General features: G+C 38.3%; 1 protein-coding gene across 2 annotated transcripts in view; it reads left to right on the top strand.

Moving 5' to 3' along the window:
• Nucleotides 1-17,952, top strand: part of snap25b (synaptosome associated protein 25b) — a 55,508-nt gene extending 37,556 nt beyond the window's left edge. The window contains exons 5-8 of one of the 2 annotated variants that reach the window (XM_084393109.1): nucleotides 10,197-10,314; nucleotides 14,319-14,435; nucleotides 15,722-15,866; nucleotides 17,092-17,952. In XM_084393109.1, the coding sequence (XP_084249235.1) occupies nucleotides 10,197-10,314; nucleotides 14,319-14,435; nucleotides 15,722-15,866; nucleotides 17,092-17,160 (449 nt within the window). In that variant the 3' untranslated portion in view covers nucleotides 17,161-17,952. Of the gene's footprint in view, nucleotides 1-9,883; nucleotides 9,999-10,196; nucleotides 10,315-14,318; nucleotides 14,436-15,721; nucleotides 15,867-17,091 lie in introns of both variants that reach the window. The other variant, XM_084393110.1, reaches the window with a different exon arrangement.
• The last annotated feature ends 2,964 nt before the right edge of the window (nucleotides 17,953-20,916 follow it).

Below are 20,916 nucleotides of genomic sequence, written 5' to 3'. Positions count from 1 at the left end.
TGGTCGCTTTGAGCTTGTTGTAGATGCCGAAATTGCTCCTTTGATATACATTCAAAATTATATTGTCTTTATAATATAAAGCAGCAATCTTGAACTACTTCTTGCTAGAATAGATCTCTGTTACCAGGAGTGGGGTTTGAACCCACGAGGACATTTGTCCATTGGATCTTAAGTCCAACGCCTTAACCACTCGGCCATCCTGGTCGCTTTGATCTAGTTGTAGAGGCCAAATTGCTCCTTTGATATACATTCAAATTGATCTCTTCTTCATAATATAAAGCAGCCTTCCTGAGCTAATTCATGCTAGAATAGATCACTGTTACCAGGAGTGGGGTTTGAACCCACGAGGACATTTGTCCATTGGATCTTAAGTCCAACGCCTTAACCACTCGGCCATCCTGGTCATTTTTCTCTATTTGTAGAGGCCAAATTGCTCCTTTGATATACATTCAAAATTATATTGTCTTTATAATATAAAGCAGCAATCTTGAACTACTTCTTGCTAGAAAAGATCACTGTTACCAGGAGTGGGGTTTGAACCCACGAGGACATTTGTCCATTGGATCTTAAGTCCAACGCCTTAACCACTCGGCCATCCTGGTCGCTTTGAGCTTGTTGTAGATGCCGAAATTGCTCCTTTGATATACATTCAAAATTATATTGTCTTTATAATATAAAGCAGCAATCTTGAACTACTTCTTGCTAGAATAGATCACTGTTACCAGGAGTGGGGTTTGAACCCACGAGGACATTTGTCCATTGGATCTTAAGTCCAACGCCTTAACCACTCGGCCATCCTGGTCGCTTTGAGCTTGTTGTGGATGCCGAAATTGCTCCTTTGATATACATTCAAAATTATATTGTCTTTATAATATAAAGCAGCATTCTTGAACTACTTCTTGCTAGAATAGATCACTGTTACCAGGAGTGGGGTTTGAACCCACGAGGACATTTGTCCATTGGATCTTAAAGGGATACTCCACTTTTTTCGGAAATAAGCTCATTTTACATCTCCCCCAGAGTTAAACAGTTGAGTTTTACCGTTTTAGAATCCATTCAGCCGAACTCCGGTTCTGACGGTACCACTTTTAGCATAGCTTAGCACAGATCATTGATTCTGATTAGTCCAGTAGCATTTCTTTCAAAATGACCAAAAAGTTTCAATATTTTTCCTATTTAAAACTTGACTCTTCTGTAGTTAAACCGTGTACTAAGATCGACGGAAAATGAAAAGTTGCGATTTTCTAGGCTGATATGGCTAGGAACTACTCTCATTCCAGCGTAATAATCAAGGAACTGTGTGTCTGTACCATGGGTGCAGCAGGCGTAATGATATGACGCAGCGCCTGAAAATAGTCCCCAGCTCGGTAACTTCTTCCAACGTGACCGGGACTAAGTTTGTCTAACCTATTAGACCTATTTTCAGGCGCTGCGTCATATCACTACGCCTGCTGCACTCATGGTACAGCCGCACAGTTCCTTGATTATTACGCTGGAATGAGAGTAGTTCCTAGTCATATAGGCTTAGAAAATCGCAACTTTTCATTTTCCGTCGATCTTAGTACACGGTTTAACTACAGAAGAGTCAAGTTTTAAATAGGAAAAATATTGAAACTCTTTGGTCATTTTGAAAGAAATGCTACTGGACTAATCAGAATCAATGATCTGTGCTAAGCTATGCTAAAAGTGGTACCGTCAGACCCGGAGTTCGGCTGAATGGATTCTAAAACGGTAAAACTCAACTGTTTAACTCTGGGGGAGATGTAAAATGAGCTTATTTCCGAAAAAAGTGGAGTATCCCTTTAAGTCCAACGCCTTAACCACTCGGCCATCCTGGTCGCTTTGAGCTTGTTGTAGATGCCGAAATTGCTCCTTTGATATACATTCAAAATTATATTGTCTTTATAATATAAAGCAGCAATCTTGAACTACTTCTTGCTAGAATAGATCTCTGTTACCAGGAGTGGGGTTTGAACCCACGAGGACATTTGTCCATTGGATCTTAAGTCCAACGCCTTAACCACTCGGCCATCCTGGTCGCTTTGATCTAGTTGTAGAGGCCAAATTGCTCCTTTGATATACATTCAAATTGATCTCTTCTTCATAATATAAAGCAGCCTTCCTGAGCTAATTCATGCTAGAATAGATCACTGTTACCAGGAGTGGGGTTTGAACCCACGAGGACATTTGTCCATTGGATCTTAAGTCCAACGCCTTAACCACTCGGCCATCCTGGTCATTTTTCTCTATTTGTAGAGGCCAAATTGCTCCTTTGATATACATTCAAAATTATATTGTCTTTATAATATAAAGCAGCAATCTTGAACTACTTCTTGCTAGAAAAGATCACTGTTACCAGGAGTGGGGTTTGAACCCACGAGGACATTTGTCCATTGGATCTTAAGTCCAACGCCTTAACCACTCGGCCATCCTGGTCGCTTTGAGCTTGTTGTAGATGCCGAAATTGCTCCTTTGATATACATTCAAAATTATATTGTCTTTATAATATAAAGCAGCAATCTTGAACTACTTCTTGCTAGAATAGATCACTGTTACCAGGAGTGGGGTTTGAACCCATGAGGACATTTGTCCATTGGATCTTAAGTCCAACGCCTTAACTACTCAGCCATCCTGGTCATATTGCTCTATTTGTAGAGGCCAAATTGCTCCTTTGATATACATTCAAAATTATCTTGTCTTTATAATATAAAGCAGCATTCTTGAACTACTTCTTGCTAGAATAGATCACTGTTACCAGGAGTGGGGTTTGAACCCACGAGGACATTTGTCCATTGGATCTTAAGTCCAACGCCTTAACCACTCGGCCATCCTGGTCGCTTTGAGCTTGTTGTGGATGCCGAAATTGCTCCTTTGATATACATTCAAAATTATATTGTCTTTATAATATAAAGCAGCATTCTTGAACTACTTCTTGCTAGAATAGATCACTGTTACCAGGAGTGGGGTTTGAACCCACGAGGACATTTGTCCATTGGATCTTAAGTCCAACGCCTTAACCACTCGGCCATCCTGGTCGCTTTGAGCTTGTTGTGGATGCCGAAATTGCTCCTTTGATATACATTCAAAATTATATTGTCTTTATAATATAAAGCAGCAATCTTGAACTACTTCTTGCTAGAATAGATCACTGTTACCAGGAGTGGGGTTTGAACCCACGAGGACATTTGTCCATTGGATCTTAAGTCCAACGCCTTAACCACTCGGCCATCCTGGTCGCTTTGAGCTTGTTGTAGATGCCGAAATTGCTCCTTTGATATACATTCAAAATTATCTTGTCTTTATAATATAAAGCAGCAATCTTGAACTACTTCTTGCTAGAATAGATCTCTGTTACCAGGAGTGGGGTTTGAACCCACGAGGACATTTGTCCATTGGATCTTAAGTCCAACGCCTTAACCACTCGGCCATCCTGGTCGCTTTGAGCTTGTTGTAGATGCCGAAATTGCTCCTTTGATATACATTCAAAATTATATTGTCTTTATAATATAAAGCAGCAATCTTGAACTACTTCTTGCTAGAATAGATCTCTGTTACCAGGAGTGGGGTTTGAACCCACGAGGACATTTGTCCATTGGATCTTAAGTCCAACGCCTTAACCACTCGGCCATCCTGGTCACTTTGATCTAGTTGTAGAGGCCAAATTGCTCCTTTGATATACATTCAAAATTATATTGTCTTTATAATATAAAGCAGCAATCTTGAACTACTTCTTGCTAGAGTAGATCACTGTTACCAGGAGTGCGGTTTGAACCCACGAGGACATTTGCCAATGCCTTAACCACTCGGCCATCCTGGTCGCTTTGAAGTAGGTGAAGATGCCGATATTGCTCCTTTGATATACATTCAAAATGATCTTGTCTTTATAATATAAAGCAGCCTTCCTGAACTAATTCTTGCTAGAATAGATCACTGTTACCAGGAATGGAGTTTAAACCCACAAGGACATTTGTCCATTGGATCTTAAGTCCAACGCCTTAACCACTCGGCCATCCTGGTCGCTTTGAAATAGTTGAAGATGCCGAGATTGCTCCTTTGATGTACATTCAAAATGATCTTGTCTTTATAATATAAAGCAGTTTGAGCCCATGAGGACATTTGTCCATTGTATCTTAAGTCCAACGCCTTAACCACTCGGCCATCCTGGTCGCTTTGAACTAGTTGAAGATGCCGAGATTGCTCCTTTGATATACATTCAAAATGATCTTGTCTTTATAATATAAAGCAGCATTCTTGAACTGATTCTTGCTAGAACAGATCATTGTTACCAGGAGTGGGGGTTGAACCCACAAGGACATTTGTCCATTGGATCTTAAATCCAACGCCTAAACCATTCGGCCATCCTGGTTTATTTATTTTTTAATCAGGTTGTAGTAACAGAAATTGCTCCTCTAATACAGTATGTTTTCTATCATCTCTATTTAAAAAAAATAGCTTTCCTGCATTAAGTAATTCAAGAGTTGACATTTATTACCAGGAGTGGGATTTGAATTGGTTTGAATCCATGTGGACATTTGTCCATTGGATCATAAATCTAACACCTTAACCACTCGGCCATCCTGGTCGCTTTGAGCTTGTTGTAGATGCCGAAATTGCTCCTTTGATATACATTCAAAATTATATTGTCTTTATAATATAAAGCAGCAATCTTGAACTACTTCTTGCTAGAATAGATCACTGTTACCAGGAGTGGGGTTTGAACCCACGAGGACATTTGTCCATTGGATCTTAAGTCCAACGCCTTAACCACTCGGCCATCCTGGTCGCTTTGAGCTTGTTGTAGATGCCGAAATTGCTCCTTTGATATACATTCAAAATTATCTTGTCTTTATAATATAAAGCAGCAATCTTGAACTACTTCTTGCTAGAATAGATCTCTGTTACCAGGAGTGGGGTTTGAACCCACGAGGACATTTGTCCATTGGATCTTAAGTCCAACGCCTTAACCACTCGGCCATCCTGGTCGCTTTGATCTAGTTGTAGAGGCCAAATTGCTCCTTTGATATACATTCAAATTGATCTCTTCTTCATAATATAAAGCAGCCTTCCTGAGCTAATTCATGCTAGAATAGATCACTGTTACCAGGAGAGGGGTTTGAACCCACGAGGACATTTGTCCATTGGATCTTAAGTCCAACGCCTTAACCACTCGGCCATCCTGGTCGCTTTGAGCTTGTTGTAGATGCCGAAATTGCTCCTTTGATATACATTCAAAATTATATTGTCTTTATAATATAAAGCAGCAATCTTGAACTACTTCTTGCTAGAATAGATCTCTGTTACCAGGAGTGGGGTTTGAACCCACGAGGACATTTGTCCATTGGATCTTAAGTCCAACGCCTTAACCACTCGGCCATCCTGGTCACTTTGATCTAGTTGTAGAGGCCAAATTGCTCCTTTGATATACATTCAAAATTATATTGTCTTTATAATATAAAGCAGCAATCTTGAACTACTTCTTGCTAGAGTAGATCACTGTTACCAGGAGTGCGGTTAGAACCCACGAGGACATTTGCCAATGCCTTAACCACTCGGCCATCCTGGTCGCTTTGAAGTAGGTGAAGATGCCGATATTGCTCCTTTGATATACATTCAAAATGATCTTGTCTTTATAATATAAAGCAGCCTTCCTGAACTAATTCTTGCTAGAATAGATCACTGTTACCAGGAATGGAGTTTAAACCCACAAGGACATTTGTCCATTGGATCTTAAGTCCAACGCCTTAACCACTCGGCCATCCTGGTCGCTTTGAAATAGTTGAAGATGCCGAGATTGCTCCTTTGATATACATTCAAAATGATCTTGTCTTTATAATATAAAGCAGCATTCTTGAACTGATTCTTGCTAGAACAGATCATTGTTACCAGGAGTGGGGGTTGAACCCACAAGGACATTTGTCCATTGGATCTTAAATCCAACGCCTAAACCATTCGGCCATCCTGGTTTATTTATTTTTTAATCAGGTTGTAGTAACAGAAATTGCTCCTCTAATACAGTATGTTTTCTATCATCTCTATTTAAAAAAAATAGCTTTCCTGCATTAAGTAATTCAAGAGTTGACATTTATTACCAGGAGTGGGATTTGAATTGGTTTGAATCCATGTGGACATTTGTCCATTGGATCATAAATCTAACACCTTAACCACTCTGCCATCCTGGCTAACTTCAACTGTTTGGTGAAGGCACTAAAGCAGCTTGATGGATGTGCCACAATCTGTGTGCCATCACATTATTGGCTCAGTCCTGGTGTTCTCCCACATGCAAAAAAGTTAATATATGCTCTACATCACTGTCAGCAACTGTCCCTCACTGTCTCTTTCTCGCCCCCTTCCCCCTCTTTCTTTAGTCACGCTGCTCTTGCTCATGGGATTAGCAGCAAAGCCCAATTAGCTGTTTTTTCTTTTTGATGGTATAAGGTAGTAACCTCACACTAGAAAATGTCAGTTGCAAACTAGCTAAGAAGAATAAAATTACAAGCTCAATTAAGGGCAGATCAACAGACACTTAAACATGAATCTTTATTATTATTATTTTTTATAAAATAGCAACATCTGTTTTGCTCCCCCAGGGATTTTACAGTTTTCTAAAACCCTAAAGGAATGTTTATCCCTTCAGCCAATTGTTCATTTCAGCTCATGAATGATCAACCATTACATTCTTCAGATTACTTTCCCTTACCACACAATAACTAATACTTATGCTCCATATTTCATTCTCTTTTGCTCTTTATTTCGGTTCTGTTTCTGATCATCTTCTCTCTTTCTCAGCATCTGCTCATGATGCCACGTTCATAAACATCCTGACTTTTTTCCCTCCAATTTAGCTCAGACAGGGGTGGCTATATTACTCAGGGGTGGAAAGAGTACTGAAAAAATACACTCAAGTAAAAGTACCATTACTTTTACCAATTTCCAAAAACATGTAGTGTAAGTTAAGTAAAAATTACTTGTACTGAGCTGTGGATTCTATTCCCTTATAAGAAACACAGTACACTGCAATTTAAAAAAGTAGAAAAGAGTGCACATACTGTAATTCACATTGTCTTTTGTTGTTTGTCAGAAAGAATGAAGAATATCTATCATGCATCAGTTTTAATTTTGACACAGAAAGACTATTACAGAGATGAAAAGAAAAGTTTTCAGTACATTCATCACCATTTAAATAGATTTAAAATCAGTTGGAATGTCTTAATCACTAGGCAAGCTATTGTTGCACATAAAATATAAATGTTCAGATCAGTGCAAAGACTGCAAAAACCTTTATAAACTCATATGAGAGTTTGTCATCACACACCAGATATGGGTTCAAACGAGAGAGCGATTAAAAAGAGCCAATTTCTCTGCCAGTTTTAGCATTTGTGATAAAGAAATGACTGGGAATACCTTGCATTATGAACGTGGCATTTGCGGTAGTTATTAACATTGTATCCAATGCCTGCAAACTCGCACCAAAATTCAGGCCCTGTGGATAGGCTAGCCTATACAGATCATTTAGAAAAAACACCCACTCACTACAAGATAATCGGGCCAATTTTGGGTAAAGTCCCGATTATCTTGATGGTTCTACAGATTATCTTATCAGATTTTCCTGTGGTGTGAGGTGTGTACAGAGTGATTGAATCTGCTCGAAAGAACGTCAAGGCTGCACCAATCTCAAATCATAAATATATCCAACATGTTGAATATTTACGATCAGAAATCCTGCTGTGTGGGGTGTTTTTTTCCTTGTGGATTGTCACGTGGAACGAAATGATACCCAATCAGAAAGCGAGCTGGGGGCAGATGAAAGCAGAACACAACTTCATCCAAAACGTTTTCTTTTTTCCCCCGCGAATTTTCTGTAAAAAGCAGTCCAAACACTATTATCGCCCTTTCTTCTTGCCTGTTGTCCGCCATGTTTGTTTACTCTAAAGTCACGTTTCACCGTGAGAGATTTTGCAAGATTTCCTGTGTTCACAGTCGGGACTCTGGTTATTTGTGAATGGATAAAAATTTAATTAAAACAAATATGTAATGACCACAAACAGAAGAAAAATAGCAGAGTAAAAGTACAGATACATCACTTAAAATGTACTCAAGAAAAAGTAAAAGTACAAAAAAAATTTAACTACTTAAAAAAATACAATTTCTGTTAAAAACTACTTGATTAGCCTACAGTAACATGAGTATTTGTAATTCATTAATTCACACCCCGGTAATCACATCCCAAGCCTTTATGCCAACAACAACTGAATTCCCTTAACCCAACACTATTACAAAATATATGAATAAACTTGGTGCTTTTTAAACGTACAGTTAACCCAAAAATGTTGTTGCAAACCTGTATGACTTTTTTTTCTTCCATGGAATGTGATGATACTTTTTACTGTGCTTTTTTGTGATTTTGGAGCTTGACAGCCCTGGGGTCTCATTTATAAAACTGTGCGTAGGAACCTTACTAAAAGTGTACGTGCGCCCGAAAGCCAAAAATGGCGTACGCAAAATAATATTCGGATTTATAAAACCGTTCGTACGCCAGAACCTGCGCAGAATACACTTTATAAATCCCAGTCAGCGGAAGATTGTGCGCACATTCGTCTCCTCCCCGAAATAACCATATATGGAGCTTACAACGCCTAGTTTTACTATGCAGATCCTCATCTGCATATCATTTGCATATGATTATTCATCCACGTGATAACGTTTAACGGTACAAGACACATTACAAAAATCAAGCAGTTGCCTATCCTTGCCTTGTTTTTGAATACATAAATCAAATAGTGTAAAATACATTTCAGAGAAAGTTTTTCTCAATCTTTTCCACTGGCCGAATTGTATTTTTAATTGATACTTTTAATGGAAACAGATAGGCCTTGGGCATTATTTGCACGAAACTATTTTCTCAGACAATCTGGTATTATCATGATAAGCAATTATCTCTGTGGTTAAAACATTAAAACAAAGCATGCCAGAGGAAATGTGTTCAAAAACACCGCATTAACAACAAATATTTCCATTGACTGAATTTGAATATAAAAATGTTGTAACTTTTCAGTAATGACTTCATGTTTAAGTGCTTAACTCCATTAGTTTAAATCATTATTTTATTTATTTAAACTGTTATTTGCGTCAGTTTCACTAAACGGCCCAACGCGCTCGCTGGCGCGGACATTTAAGAAGGAATGGATATTTGCTTCAAGTGGCAGGCTTGGTGAGTGAAATTATATTTGTATTATCTTTCTGTATGTTAAATTTTCTTTAGATTTTCTGTCTAAAAGTGACCAAAAAGACACTTAACTCCAGCTCACCATCGGTGTCGCCAATTCCCTTTGTCTCCAGAATGTGCGTACGCACGGCTCAAAGTTTGCTTAAAGGTGCGCACATTCTCCCGTCAAGTTTGTTTTTTATAGATCACAACCTTTGCGTGGGAACTGGCGTACGTACGTTTCCAGCCCCGTTTTGTGCGTACGTACGCTTTATAAATGAGACCCCTGGTCATTGCCCTTTTGCTTTCATTATGTGAAAAAATATATATATTTTACAGTAAAAAGAGGAATATAGAGGAAAATATGCCATATGGGTTTGGAACAACCTTTTTGGGGTGAACAGTTTCTTTAATTATTTCTGTTATTTAATTGAGGCAAATTGTCAAGTTGAGCATGAGTTAATCCTGTAAATGCATTTGGGTTGTAAAGACACTTTGCGGATGTGCTCTACTAGACCATCTTCTCGGCACGACCTAACCTAACCACCCACCGCATCATTCAAATGTCTCACGTTTTGAGTAGATGTGTTTCTGGACAACTTAGATGTCATTTATCATCATCGTTTGTCTGCCAGGATGAAAAGTCTCATTTCATTGCTGTCACCCCTTTGTCCTGACCAGAACAACTCGAGCGTGTTGAAGATGGCATGAACCATATCAACAAAGACATGATGGAAGCTGAGAAAAGTTTAAAAGATGTAGGCAAATGCTGTGGACTTGTATGTCCCTGCGACAAGTAGGTACTGGTGAAGCGTCCAAGGCTTTCACCTGTCTGCTGCTGTCTGACTGTCTCTTGTCACTGTGAATGTTTAAGCCTCTCTCTTTCTTTTTGTCCCTCTTTTCCTCCTTACCTTTCCTTTCTCTTTCTCTCCTTGTTCCTTCTTCGCACTCTTTAATTCTTTTTGGGGGCATAATTGACTAATGTATAAATCAGAACAACTGGAGCGCATCGAAGAGGGAATGGATCAGATCAATAAGGACATGAAAGAAGCAGAAAAGAATTTGACGGATCTAGGAAATCTCTGTGGTATATGTCCGTGTCCATGTAACAAGTAGGTGGTTCCTGTTGCCTGCCTGCCTGCTTGCCTGCCTGAACCCGACAAATAGGAAATAAAAGCACGTGGCCAATTTGCACGCTCGCTCTTGCTCGCTCCGTAGCTTCGACTTTCCCCCCACTGCGCTCTTCCTGGACTATACTTCTCTGTGCATGGGGATGGTGGTAGAGCTAAGTCCGTCTGCGGCGCCACTGGTTAACCCATAGATGTAGCTGTAGGCCCTGCTCTCTGCCGGCTGAATGCGCAAATATGCTGGTTTCCATGCTTCACTGATCCGTTGGTCAAGGACTGTTGTATTTAAATGTTAAGTGCCTGCTTAATATGCATGTGCTACTTTCCGAAATGCAAGCATTACACACTCCTTGAATGAACTTTGTGGACCGCAGAATAGAAATTCACGCTTTATTTACTCAAGGCTGGCAGAGCTGGCTTGTTTTAGGTTTTCTCTAAAAGGCAAAGCATGTCACTGCATGTGGGTAAAATGGTGGAAAATTTTATCTTGGCAATATAAATGGACAATGTAATTGATTATAGTACAGCTGATTTATAATTATGTGCAATTCGTACCTTATTAAAGGTGCACTTTAAGTCATTTTTTAAAACAGTTCTGGTCCACATTGGTTTAGCAGCATTCCAAACGTGCTCGTAAACAACTGGGACTTTTCATAGTTTTTATCACTAATGTTTGTGCGTCTATCCGGATTTTTCAGTGACTCCTTCTGCAGGTTTCTGACAAGTGACTGTCTTCATTTATTCACTGATTGTTCAAAAACACTGATTTATTTAGGAACAAAACAAGTGACTATTTATGAGTGAGTCACTGAATCATTTACTGAACCGATTTGTGTGAGTCATTGAATCATTTTTTGCAACCGATTCGTTCCAACACACTAGGCTTGTTCGACTTGAACCGGCGCTGCACAGACCGATCGGTGAATGACATCAAAGTACCGCGAGAGCAATTCAAAAGCATATAGGAGCCGTCTACTTTCTATTCGCTCTCGCGGTACTTTGATGTCATAAACCGATCGGTCTGTGCAGCGCCGGTTCAAGTCGAACAAGCCTACTGATGGATTCAGGAACAAAACAATTGACTATTTATGAGTGAGTCACTGAATCATTTACTGAACCGATTTGTGTGAGTCATTGAATCATTTTTTGCAACCGATTCGTTCCAACACACTGATGGATTCAGGAACAAAACAATTGACTATTTATGAGTGAGTCACTGAATCATTTGCTGAACCGATTTGTGAGAGTCATCAAATCATTTTTCCAACTGATTTGTATAAAAACAGTTATTTATCCAGGAACTAAAAAGTGACTGACTTTATGAGAGAGCAAAATCACTGATTAAATCGAGCCATTCAAAAACACTGATTTATTCAGAAAAGAAACATGTCACTGTCATTATCAGAGAGCCATTGCTGATATTTGAAACAACAGTTTGATATTGCCTAAATTTACAGCGTCAAACATGGTTCATCCAATAGGAATTTAGAGTAGAAAAAACTCCATATGCCATATGCAAAGTTTATTTAAACAAATTATTAGATACTTAAATACATTGTATAGGGAGATGAATCAGTTAGGTTATTCATAATGTTTTAAGGGAATGGGCAGTCACTGTTTAACAGATTTTCTTTTGCTTATTACAGATATTCGGATTGATGGATATTGCTTGAGGGATGTGAATAGTTTAATTCTTTACTGGGAATTTGGTAATTAAAGTTAGGTGGAAAAAATGACTTATAGTGCACCTTTAAACCATCTGAATGCACAGCACATTCATGTTTTCAGTAATATCCAAGTGGGCACACACATTGGTTCTCATTATTCTATGTTTCATGAGATGCAAATATTATGTTAATGCTATTCTGTGTGACCAACTCTTGCATAATGGTACAGGCACTGCATAAATACTCATGTGAGCAACTGTCACTGGCTGAAAAGCTTTGAACGGTCATCAGTGTTAATGCAGGCCATCGCCAAACGGCAGTTGTTTGATGAAGTATTTATGAATGTTATTTGTTATTTCTTTTATGTATTTGGGGTTGACATACTCAAATTGTAACCAAACAGAACATTAAATGTATTTTATTTTCTACTTTTAAAGTCAACATGAAAGGGAATTCACATTTTTACTTATGTGATTTAAAGTTTGTGTATTGAAAATTCAATGGGAAAAATGTTGGGATGGTGCTTGATTTTTATGCATCGGGAATTGATTGGATTGGGAAAAGTGGTCTTTATATGACAGGTAGTTTAATGAGAGGTCCCCGAAAAGAAATTAATTTCAAGGGTGATGCAAGTTATTACATTTTGATGAAAGAGAAAGAAACAACTGGAATAATGAATCATGCACCGTTAGACCAGAACATGTATAAAGAAAGTAAACAAGGTCCATTTTGATTTCATGTTGACTTTAAAGTATGGGCAGATGAATGTAAAGAAGATTTTGGCTTACCTTAGAACCTTACCTTTTACTCGTGCTTCTTTTTAAAGACACGCACCTGTGTCTGTGTCAGTAAGGATTAAGGTCATGGTTGAGTCTCACTGCCTCTGGTCAGAGCATTTCATGTCAGCTCCTGTAATCACAATGGCAGTGGCATAAGGCAATGCATACCATAAAATCTACATAAACAGCCCTACCTTACATAAAAGGTTGAAATAAAAGGTAACAGCTTATAGGAAATCACCTGCATTGCTTAGAGAGTTGCTGCTTAAGCTTTGTTCAGACAGACAGATAATATTTTTTTAATCCTATATTGCAGGTGAAATCAAGTTTCTACAAACTTGACTCAAATTACACTCATATATTGTATGAAATCCGATTTAATTCATAAATTTTGAGAAAAGTTCAATCTGATTTTTCCTTATTTGGCTACTCAAACGGCCCGACGGAGGGTGGACCCATCAATAATGATAAAATATTCTTGGCCTTGTGAATTTTAGCAACATCTCTTAATAGTTGTGGAAGAAATTCTCTTAAAGGGATAGTTCACAGATATCAGTGGCAGTGTTATTTTATTATTATTTATATAGGCTACTATTATAGTATTTATTAATATTTTAATTTAGTGTTTGTTTTTATTTTTTCAATACAATTTTATTTTAAGTGTCAGTAATTTTGTTGTGCTTTTGTCATTTTTAGCAGGTTTTTTTTCAGTATTTCTATTTAGCTTTCATTTATTTTTATTTCAGTTCTAGTTTTAGTAATTTTAGTACCATTAATTACATGGACAAAGTATTATTTTTTTGCATTCCACAAAAGAAAGAAAGTCAACTCTGTAAAGTCACACAGGTCTATAATGACATGGGGATGAGTAAATGGTGACAATTTACATTTTTGGTTGAACTGTCCCTTTAAGTGATATACTGGATATCGACTGTCTGAACAAACAGATCCGATTTCATCACTTGCTAAAGATTGTATTTGAAAATTGGATGCAGTGTGAACAAAGCCTTAGACCTTTATTGTATGCATACCGGTACTAAACAAAGCCTAATTCCCCTTCCCTGCCTGAATGCAATGCATGTTACTTGTTATTATAAAAGCTTTTCTATTGGTCTATTGATTTAACTTCAGATCTAACAAACTGTATCTAAATGTTGAATGAATGCACATTATATGTTTTGAATAGGTCTACTCTGTACCCTCACTGAGAACATGTTACTTCTGAATGCTTCTCTTTGTCTCTTCACCTTGATAATTGTTGTGAACCTCCTCCAATTAACTTGTCACATCTCCATCAGTGTCTGTGTAATTGTCTGTTATACCCCACTGTACGTGACGTGTGTACGTTAGTTCCAGGAAAGCGATACGCTAGTGTGTCGTTCATTTATTCATGAAATTCCATAACATGCAGATAATCCTGACCACCATTTCCTGTTTTAAGTGTTATATATCTGCATGTAGTTCCTCTCAGTGCATGTCTAGTTGTTTAGAGTTGCTTCACACCATCCTGCTTCTCACCCTCTCACTTCCTGTGGTTGTTCAGACTGAAAGGCGGTGGCCAGTCCTGGGGTAATAACCAGGATGGGGTGGTGTCCAGCCAGCCGGCCCGTGTGGTCGATGAACGTGAGCAGATGGCCATCAGCGGAGGATTCATCCGCAGGTCAGTTAACTTACCTCTAAGAAAATGACTGCAAATATATACAGTAACAGTATAAGTCAATGGACCTTGGTTATGACTTATATTTTAACAAATTATATAATTTGTCATTAGCCGTTCATGTACCTTAAGCAGTAGAGCAATGTCATGGGTTCGATTTCTAGGGAATGCGTAAACTGTGAAATGTGTACCTTGAATATGTACCTACTTTTTTTATATATATATATGCATTATATTACTGACAATTTTCAGTACTATAATGCATAATAATTATAACAACAATAATGAAAAATTATATCATTAATACGTAATTAATCGGGTGATATTTTATATATTAAAACCATTAAGACTTTTTTGCATTGTGACCTTATTTTACATACAATGAAATACAATGAAAAAATAAACCTGGAGAGTTTTTTTGAGAGGATGAAAGCAGCAGGAGTGTGCTGATGTGCTGAAATAAAAATTGAAATGTAATATAAAGTCTCGGAATTTACTATTGCTATTTGTCACTATGGTTACAGGCATCAGCCACCAATTAGAGAAGGGGACTGACTTAGACAGTCACCTGTTCTTTCAGACCTTATTTGATCATTAGCTCCTCTCTGCTGTGTGGACAAAACCATTTGAGAGACATGTTAGTAAATATGGCTGTCAGTCCCAAAAGCTGACTGTGTGAGTGTAGCCTAATTGTATGTTGTTGTTTTCATCTATATAGTCTAGTGTATCAGCAGTGAGTGCAGCACACTTCAGTTGTCAGTGAGTCACAAGCATCTCTAGAATTGTCTGTTGAAGACGAATGTCCGCTTTGTGCCAGACTGTAGCTTCAGGCACATCAGGGATGCTCATGAAACCACTGAGCTGTTGTCTCAAAATATCCCATGTCAGTGCGCACTTAAAATGGGATGTTCAGCTTGAATCCATATACACCTTAATGGTTTTAGACAGTTGTTCTAGTCATGCTAGTGTTGACAGAATCCATAATGTATGTGTTTAACTTTTGTCCTGTGCAACCCATCAGACAGAATAAGATCAACATGAATTCAAAATTGACAATATTTACTTATATAATGCCATTAGTGCATGCTGTTTCACAGGGGATTTTTTTTTTTTTTTAAATCTTTCATCAGAAAATAATATAACTAAATGTTTTCCAGTCTAAATATGACGGAAAATGGGTTGCGCATGGATTTCCCTGGTGACCTTAATGTGGAAATCATCCTGAGGATATTGTGCCCATCTCGATCAGTGCTCTCAATAAACCCAGACTGTTTTTTGTGTATCTTAAGGGTAACAAATGATGCACGTGAGAATGAAATGGACGAGAATTTGGAACAGGTGGGAGGTATCATCGGTAACCTACGCCACATGGCTCTCGACATGGGCAATGAGATCGACACCCAGAACCGTCAAATCGACAGGATTATGGACCAGGTAAGAGGACATGGCATTTCAATATCGGATAAATGATTACTTAACACAAGAGCCTCAATCCCTCTGATTTGAGCGCTCTTGAAAGGGCGTGTTTGCTGTGAAACTTCAATGTAAACGCCCACTGCTGTGATTGGCTAACATATTTGCATATGAAATAAGTATTACATGTGGAACTCTTTCAAAATCTTTTACCACTTTTTTACTATTACAGATGTTGAGATTAACTAGTTGTGAAAAAAGTGTTGATTATAGCGTCATATTTAGATCTACTCCCATCACATTAAAGGTTGCGGCGATGAGTATTGTAGCCAATGACAGACGCCACTGTTGAGTGCTTGAATGCAGTGATCTTGTCATTGCAACTTGATTTCTGCCCTGTCACGAATGCTTTCATTTTAACTAAAAATTCAAACACGATGTAAATAAGAGATTCGTGGTGCAGTTTAGACAGCATCATTGATTATAATGGGAGTTTTTGCGAGTTTTGGTCGCGCTGTGTGATTGACAGCTTATATATCGCTTATAATTGGTAATACTTTACAATAAGGTTCATTACTTAACATTAGTTAATGTATTAACTAACATGAACTAACAATGAGCAATACATTTGTTACAGTATTTATTCATATTTGTTAATGTAAGTTAATACAGGGTATAAAATAAAAATACAGGGTAACACTTTATAATAACTGCACACAATTAATCATAAAATGAATTAAATTTAATTAAAATTAAAATTTGAATGAATTCAAACTTAATTCAAATACTAAAAAAACAAACTCAGTATTATTTTTCTTCTCAATAACTATTGTTTTATTAAAGTATATATCCACTCTCCCAGTTTCTTTTTGAAAACAAGCAGCTTTGTCATAATTACATCATAAATACTGAAGAAAATACCTACTGTATCTGTAAACTATCGTTGACTTCCATGCTGATTCCAATAACTAATACAAATGTTTAAAAGAAAGTCAAGATTATTTTTTCTTCTCAAAAATGATTGTTAATATATTAAAATAATCTAATTTAATAAAAAAAAATATTCTTTTATTTTTCCCCCTCAATAACTATTTTATTTAAGAACAGTTCTTGAAACCCTCTGGAATCACAAAATGAATCATGGTTAATTAATTTAATATGTCAACTCTCCCAGTTTCTGTTTGAAAACAAAGCAGCTTTGTCATAGTATTGGAGGAAATACTACTGTATTATCTCTGTCTTCCAGGCTGATTCCAACAAAACCAGGATTGACGAAGCCAACCAGCGCGCCACAAAAATGTTGGGAAGTGGCTAAATCCATACAAGAAGTGCTTTGTCTCATTCCCCCCCCCCTCCCCACTGTACCTGCAACAGTGCACATGTGCTTTTACCATGGTACTTACCTGACCGGTTTGCACACATGCACTTATCACCCCCTCAATGCTCTATCTAGAAAGTGTCGTTGCGTGTCTGTCTTAACTGATAGTCTAGTAAATGATCACATTTACTCTGTATCTTTCTCTCCAAAGGTTAAATGTACATAGTGCATATTTGATGGCTAGAGCTCACATGTGAAGTCTCTTCTTCTTTTTTCTTTTTTTTGTGTTGGTTTCTTTATGGTTTTTTTAAAGTGTATATTTATTAAATATATATACACACATGTTTTGGATGACATTTCTTAAAAGTTTTCAGTCATCTGTGTGTCCATGCTCTGTGTTTTACTCTATATAAGCCATGCTTCATATTCAGATGTAGCGAGACAGGAGACAAATTAGACTGTGAGGTGCAGGAGATCACATGACTGATTTCTTATCTTAGCCTGCTGTTTTGTAATCGCCTTTAGACAGTGTCCAGTAACGATTATTCCACCTGAAGTGGTCATATATGTATTCAACATGTCACTTTCACTTGTTATTACCCAAGTCGTTCCCGATGTGTAGACATTACTGTACAGCATGGGCATGGTCAGTACATGCATTCGGTTTGAAGTATCACAGTTCTGCATCATCACAATAGTGCCACACTTTTTATTTCTATACATCTGCATACCTGTGTCAGTTGTTGTAAAATAAGTATAAGAAATGCCAATAAAAACTAAACAAACCTAAATCTATTGTTTGCTTGATCTGATTTAATATCTTTCCAACACAAGCGGAGCAGAGACAATTGCGAGCGTTTTGACACAAGAGTGTTAGAGTGTCTGTACGCTGTACTAACCAAGATCCTCTTTGAACCAGAGGCTTTACATGGATTATGCCTGGCAACGTCACTAAGTACATCCAAATGCTGAAATACACAAGTACACACACACTGGTTCAACTCACACTACATGGATAAATGCAAGCACGTGCAAACTAGGTGTTAAGGGACGGCTGTCCAATCGTGGTTATTGAAGTCAGCTGCCAGTAATGAACTGTAACATCATTAACGGGCTGGAAACATTATACATTACCCACCATAACGAACAGATCATATTCATAATCATGATGCAGTAAATAGAGTTTAATATCTTGAATAAAATATTAAACTCAGTTATAAATATTTAATATAAAAAAAATAAAATAATTTATATATTTTTTATAACAAATAAAAAATCTTATTAAAGCCAAAATGATATTTAGCATCCCATTCTTGACAGCTACATAAACATTCAGAGCGCTATCTAGATTCTGACGATTCTGGAATTTCGGAAACACTTTGCTTCAAATGATTATTCATATATGTAAAGCTGCACTACTTTAACGACAAGACAATGTAGCTGTTGTGGAAAAAAAACTGATAAAGAATACCAGTCACAGCAGCAATCGTTCTCCCCTCCGCCATGTTTAAAGTTTATGACACGTCCAACTCTGGAACTTGGGAATCAAAATGATTCCAGAGCTTCCCAGTGGTAAATACAACTTGAGAGGATATTCATGTCCAATTTTTAACTAGGAAACTTGTATTTATAATAATTCCGGTAACACCTGAAGGCAGCATTAGATGTGATGAATTCTGAGCATATTAGTATCAGGATTATGTGTTGTTCGTTGTATTTTCGTTTGTTTCTTTTCTGTTTCTGTTTCCTTGCCATGTGTATCCTGACCTAGTTTCCCTGTGTTTGCCTGTTAATCTAATTAGGTCATCAATTAAGTAGATCAATGCGTTTCCTAGTTTACCTCTATGTATTTAAGTCCTGAGTTTCCCTTGTTTATTTGTCTGTTCTACGTACTGGTTGTTTTGATCCTTAGTGTTCCTAGTGTTTTTAGTGCTGTTAAATTAATACTAAACTGCTGCAAAAATATCCCTATTTTTCCTTTGTAGCAACCAAAGTATGACAAAAGAATGGACCTTTAAAAATGGATACAGCAGCTATTAATATAGCCCTAGTGGGAGGTTTTCAGAGACCAAAAGGGGCTGTTATTTTTTATTTTCAAGACGGCAAAGATCTGGAGAACTATGTGGAGGAGTTTATTAACATGAGCCACCTCACATCCGACTAGTGATGCCAAGAGGGAATTCCCTACTGGACCATGGCACAGTAAATTAACATTGCTTTGGGGTTGAAAAGGTCCTCTTTTACAGTTGGGGAAGCAGAAGCGGATACCATCGTCCAGCCCACCTCACACAACTCTGAGCCCAGAGCCCAGCTAGCCATCACCCTGCTGCACGGATACGACACCAGAGCCCACCGCAGACGGAGAGCTCGAGCATGCCGTGATTCACAAGCCATTCCTCGCCCAGCCTTCCTCTCCCACCTCCTCTTCCAAAATCAGCCAGTTCCCCAGTCCCGCCTCCGCTGGTTCCCTTCAGTCCCTTGGCTCCTCCTCTGACATCTCTCCATGGTGTGGATTAACCTCAGGTCTTCCAGTCTCCAACTTCGCCCAGGCAAACGGATTCACAGGCTTCAGCTCCAGCCGCTGATCTCGTCACTACACCTCTGCCTGTCGACCTATCGACTCTGCCTTGGCTCCACCCGAGACGATCGTTCTTGCGGTTCCACCGGGCTCTCTCGGGACCATCTGCGTCGCCTGCGTCCTCCTAATGTTGTATAAGGCAAATCTGCAGGACCAGCAGTTCTAGCAATGTGGTCTGTGAAGTTCAGTTGATCATCAATCGCAACTCCAAGGTTCCTAGCTGATCTTGATGGAGTTTTGGATGACGAACCTAGCTGAATGGAGAAGTTGTGGTGTAGTGTTGGGTTGGCCGGGACCACAAGCAGCTCTGTCTTCGCAAGGTTTAGTTGAAGGTGGTGGTCCTTCATCCAGCAAGAAATGTCTGTCAGGCAGGGTGAGATGCGAGCAGCTACTGTCGGATCCTCTGGTTGGAATGATAGGTTGTTGTGTGTCGTCAGCATAACAGTGATCGGAAAAACATGTTTCTGAATGACAGATGCTTGTGATGTCATATAGATGGAGAAGAGGAGTGGTCCAAGCACTGAGCCTGCACTATAATTCATCTTGCACTATAGGTGCAAGATGAATCAATATTTTGTCAGTCATTTTTGTGTATATCTGCTAAAAGTTAATCTGGTCAACCTTTAGAAGTATGAATGCATATAGGCGGCCTCAAAGATCACACAAGGACTAAAAGCCAGAAAATATTTCACAGGTCCTTTAAATGCAATAGCAAATACATTTTTTTTGTTAATATTCTTAAATTAATTTCTGTCAGTGATTTCTATTTTAATGCTCCTGCTCTCTCAGGATGAAATTTCACCTGTGACCTATAACCTTATTTAGCATGTGAGGCAGATGGATGTGAAAATTCTCCAATTCTTTGACTGTACATGATTTGGTCTCATTATTCAGCATTTGACACCCACTCTCACCACCCTCTCTTCTGAGTCACAGCCCTCCGCTGGCCTGTTCTTCATCTCAAAGTGCACGTCTCTCTTCCAGGCAGCCCACCTCCTCTTCGCCCCCTTTACATTTCGCATCCCCTGTTCACGCTTCTATAGACATACCATCTCCAGCGTTGTTTTGCCAACTCATTAACAAATGCTGACAGCAACTCCAAAGGCTCTCCAACTCTGACTCACTGGGTTTTTGTAATACTCTGAATGCATTTGTACATCATATATCATTTGAAT

This window comes from Rutilus rutilus (genome assembly GCF_951802725.1).
Source record: "Rutilus rutilus genome assembly, chromosome: 21".
In the NCBI taxonomy this organism is placed as follows: domain Eukaryota; kingdom Metazoa; phylum Chordata; class Actinopteri; order Cypriniformes; family Leuciscidae; genus Rutilus; species Rutilus rutilus.
This window is presented reverse-complemented; position numbering and strand designations above follow the sequence as displayed.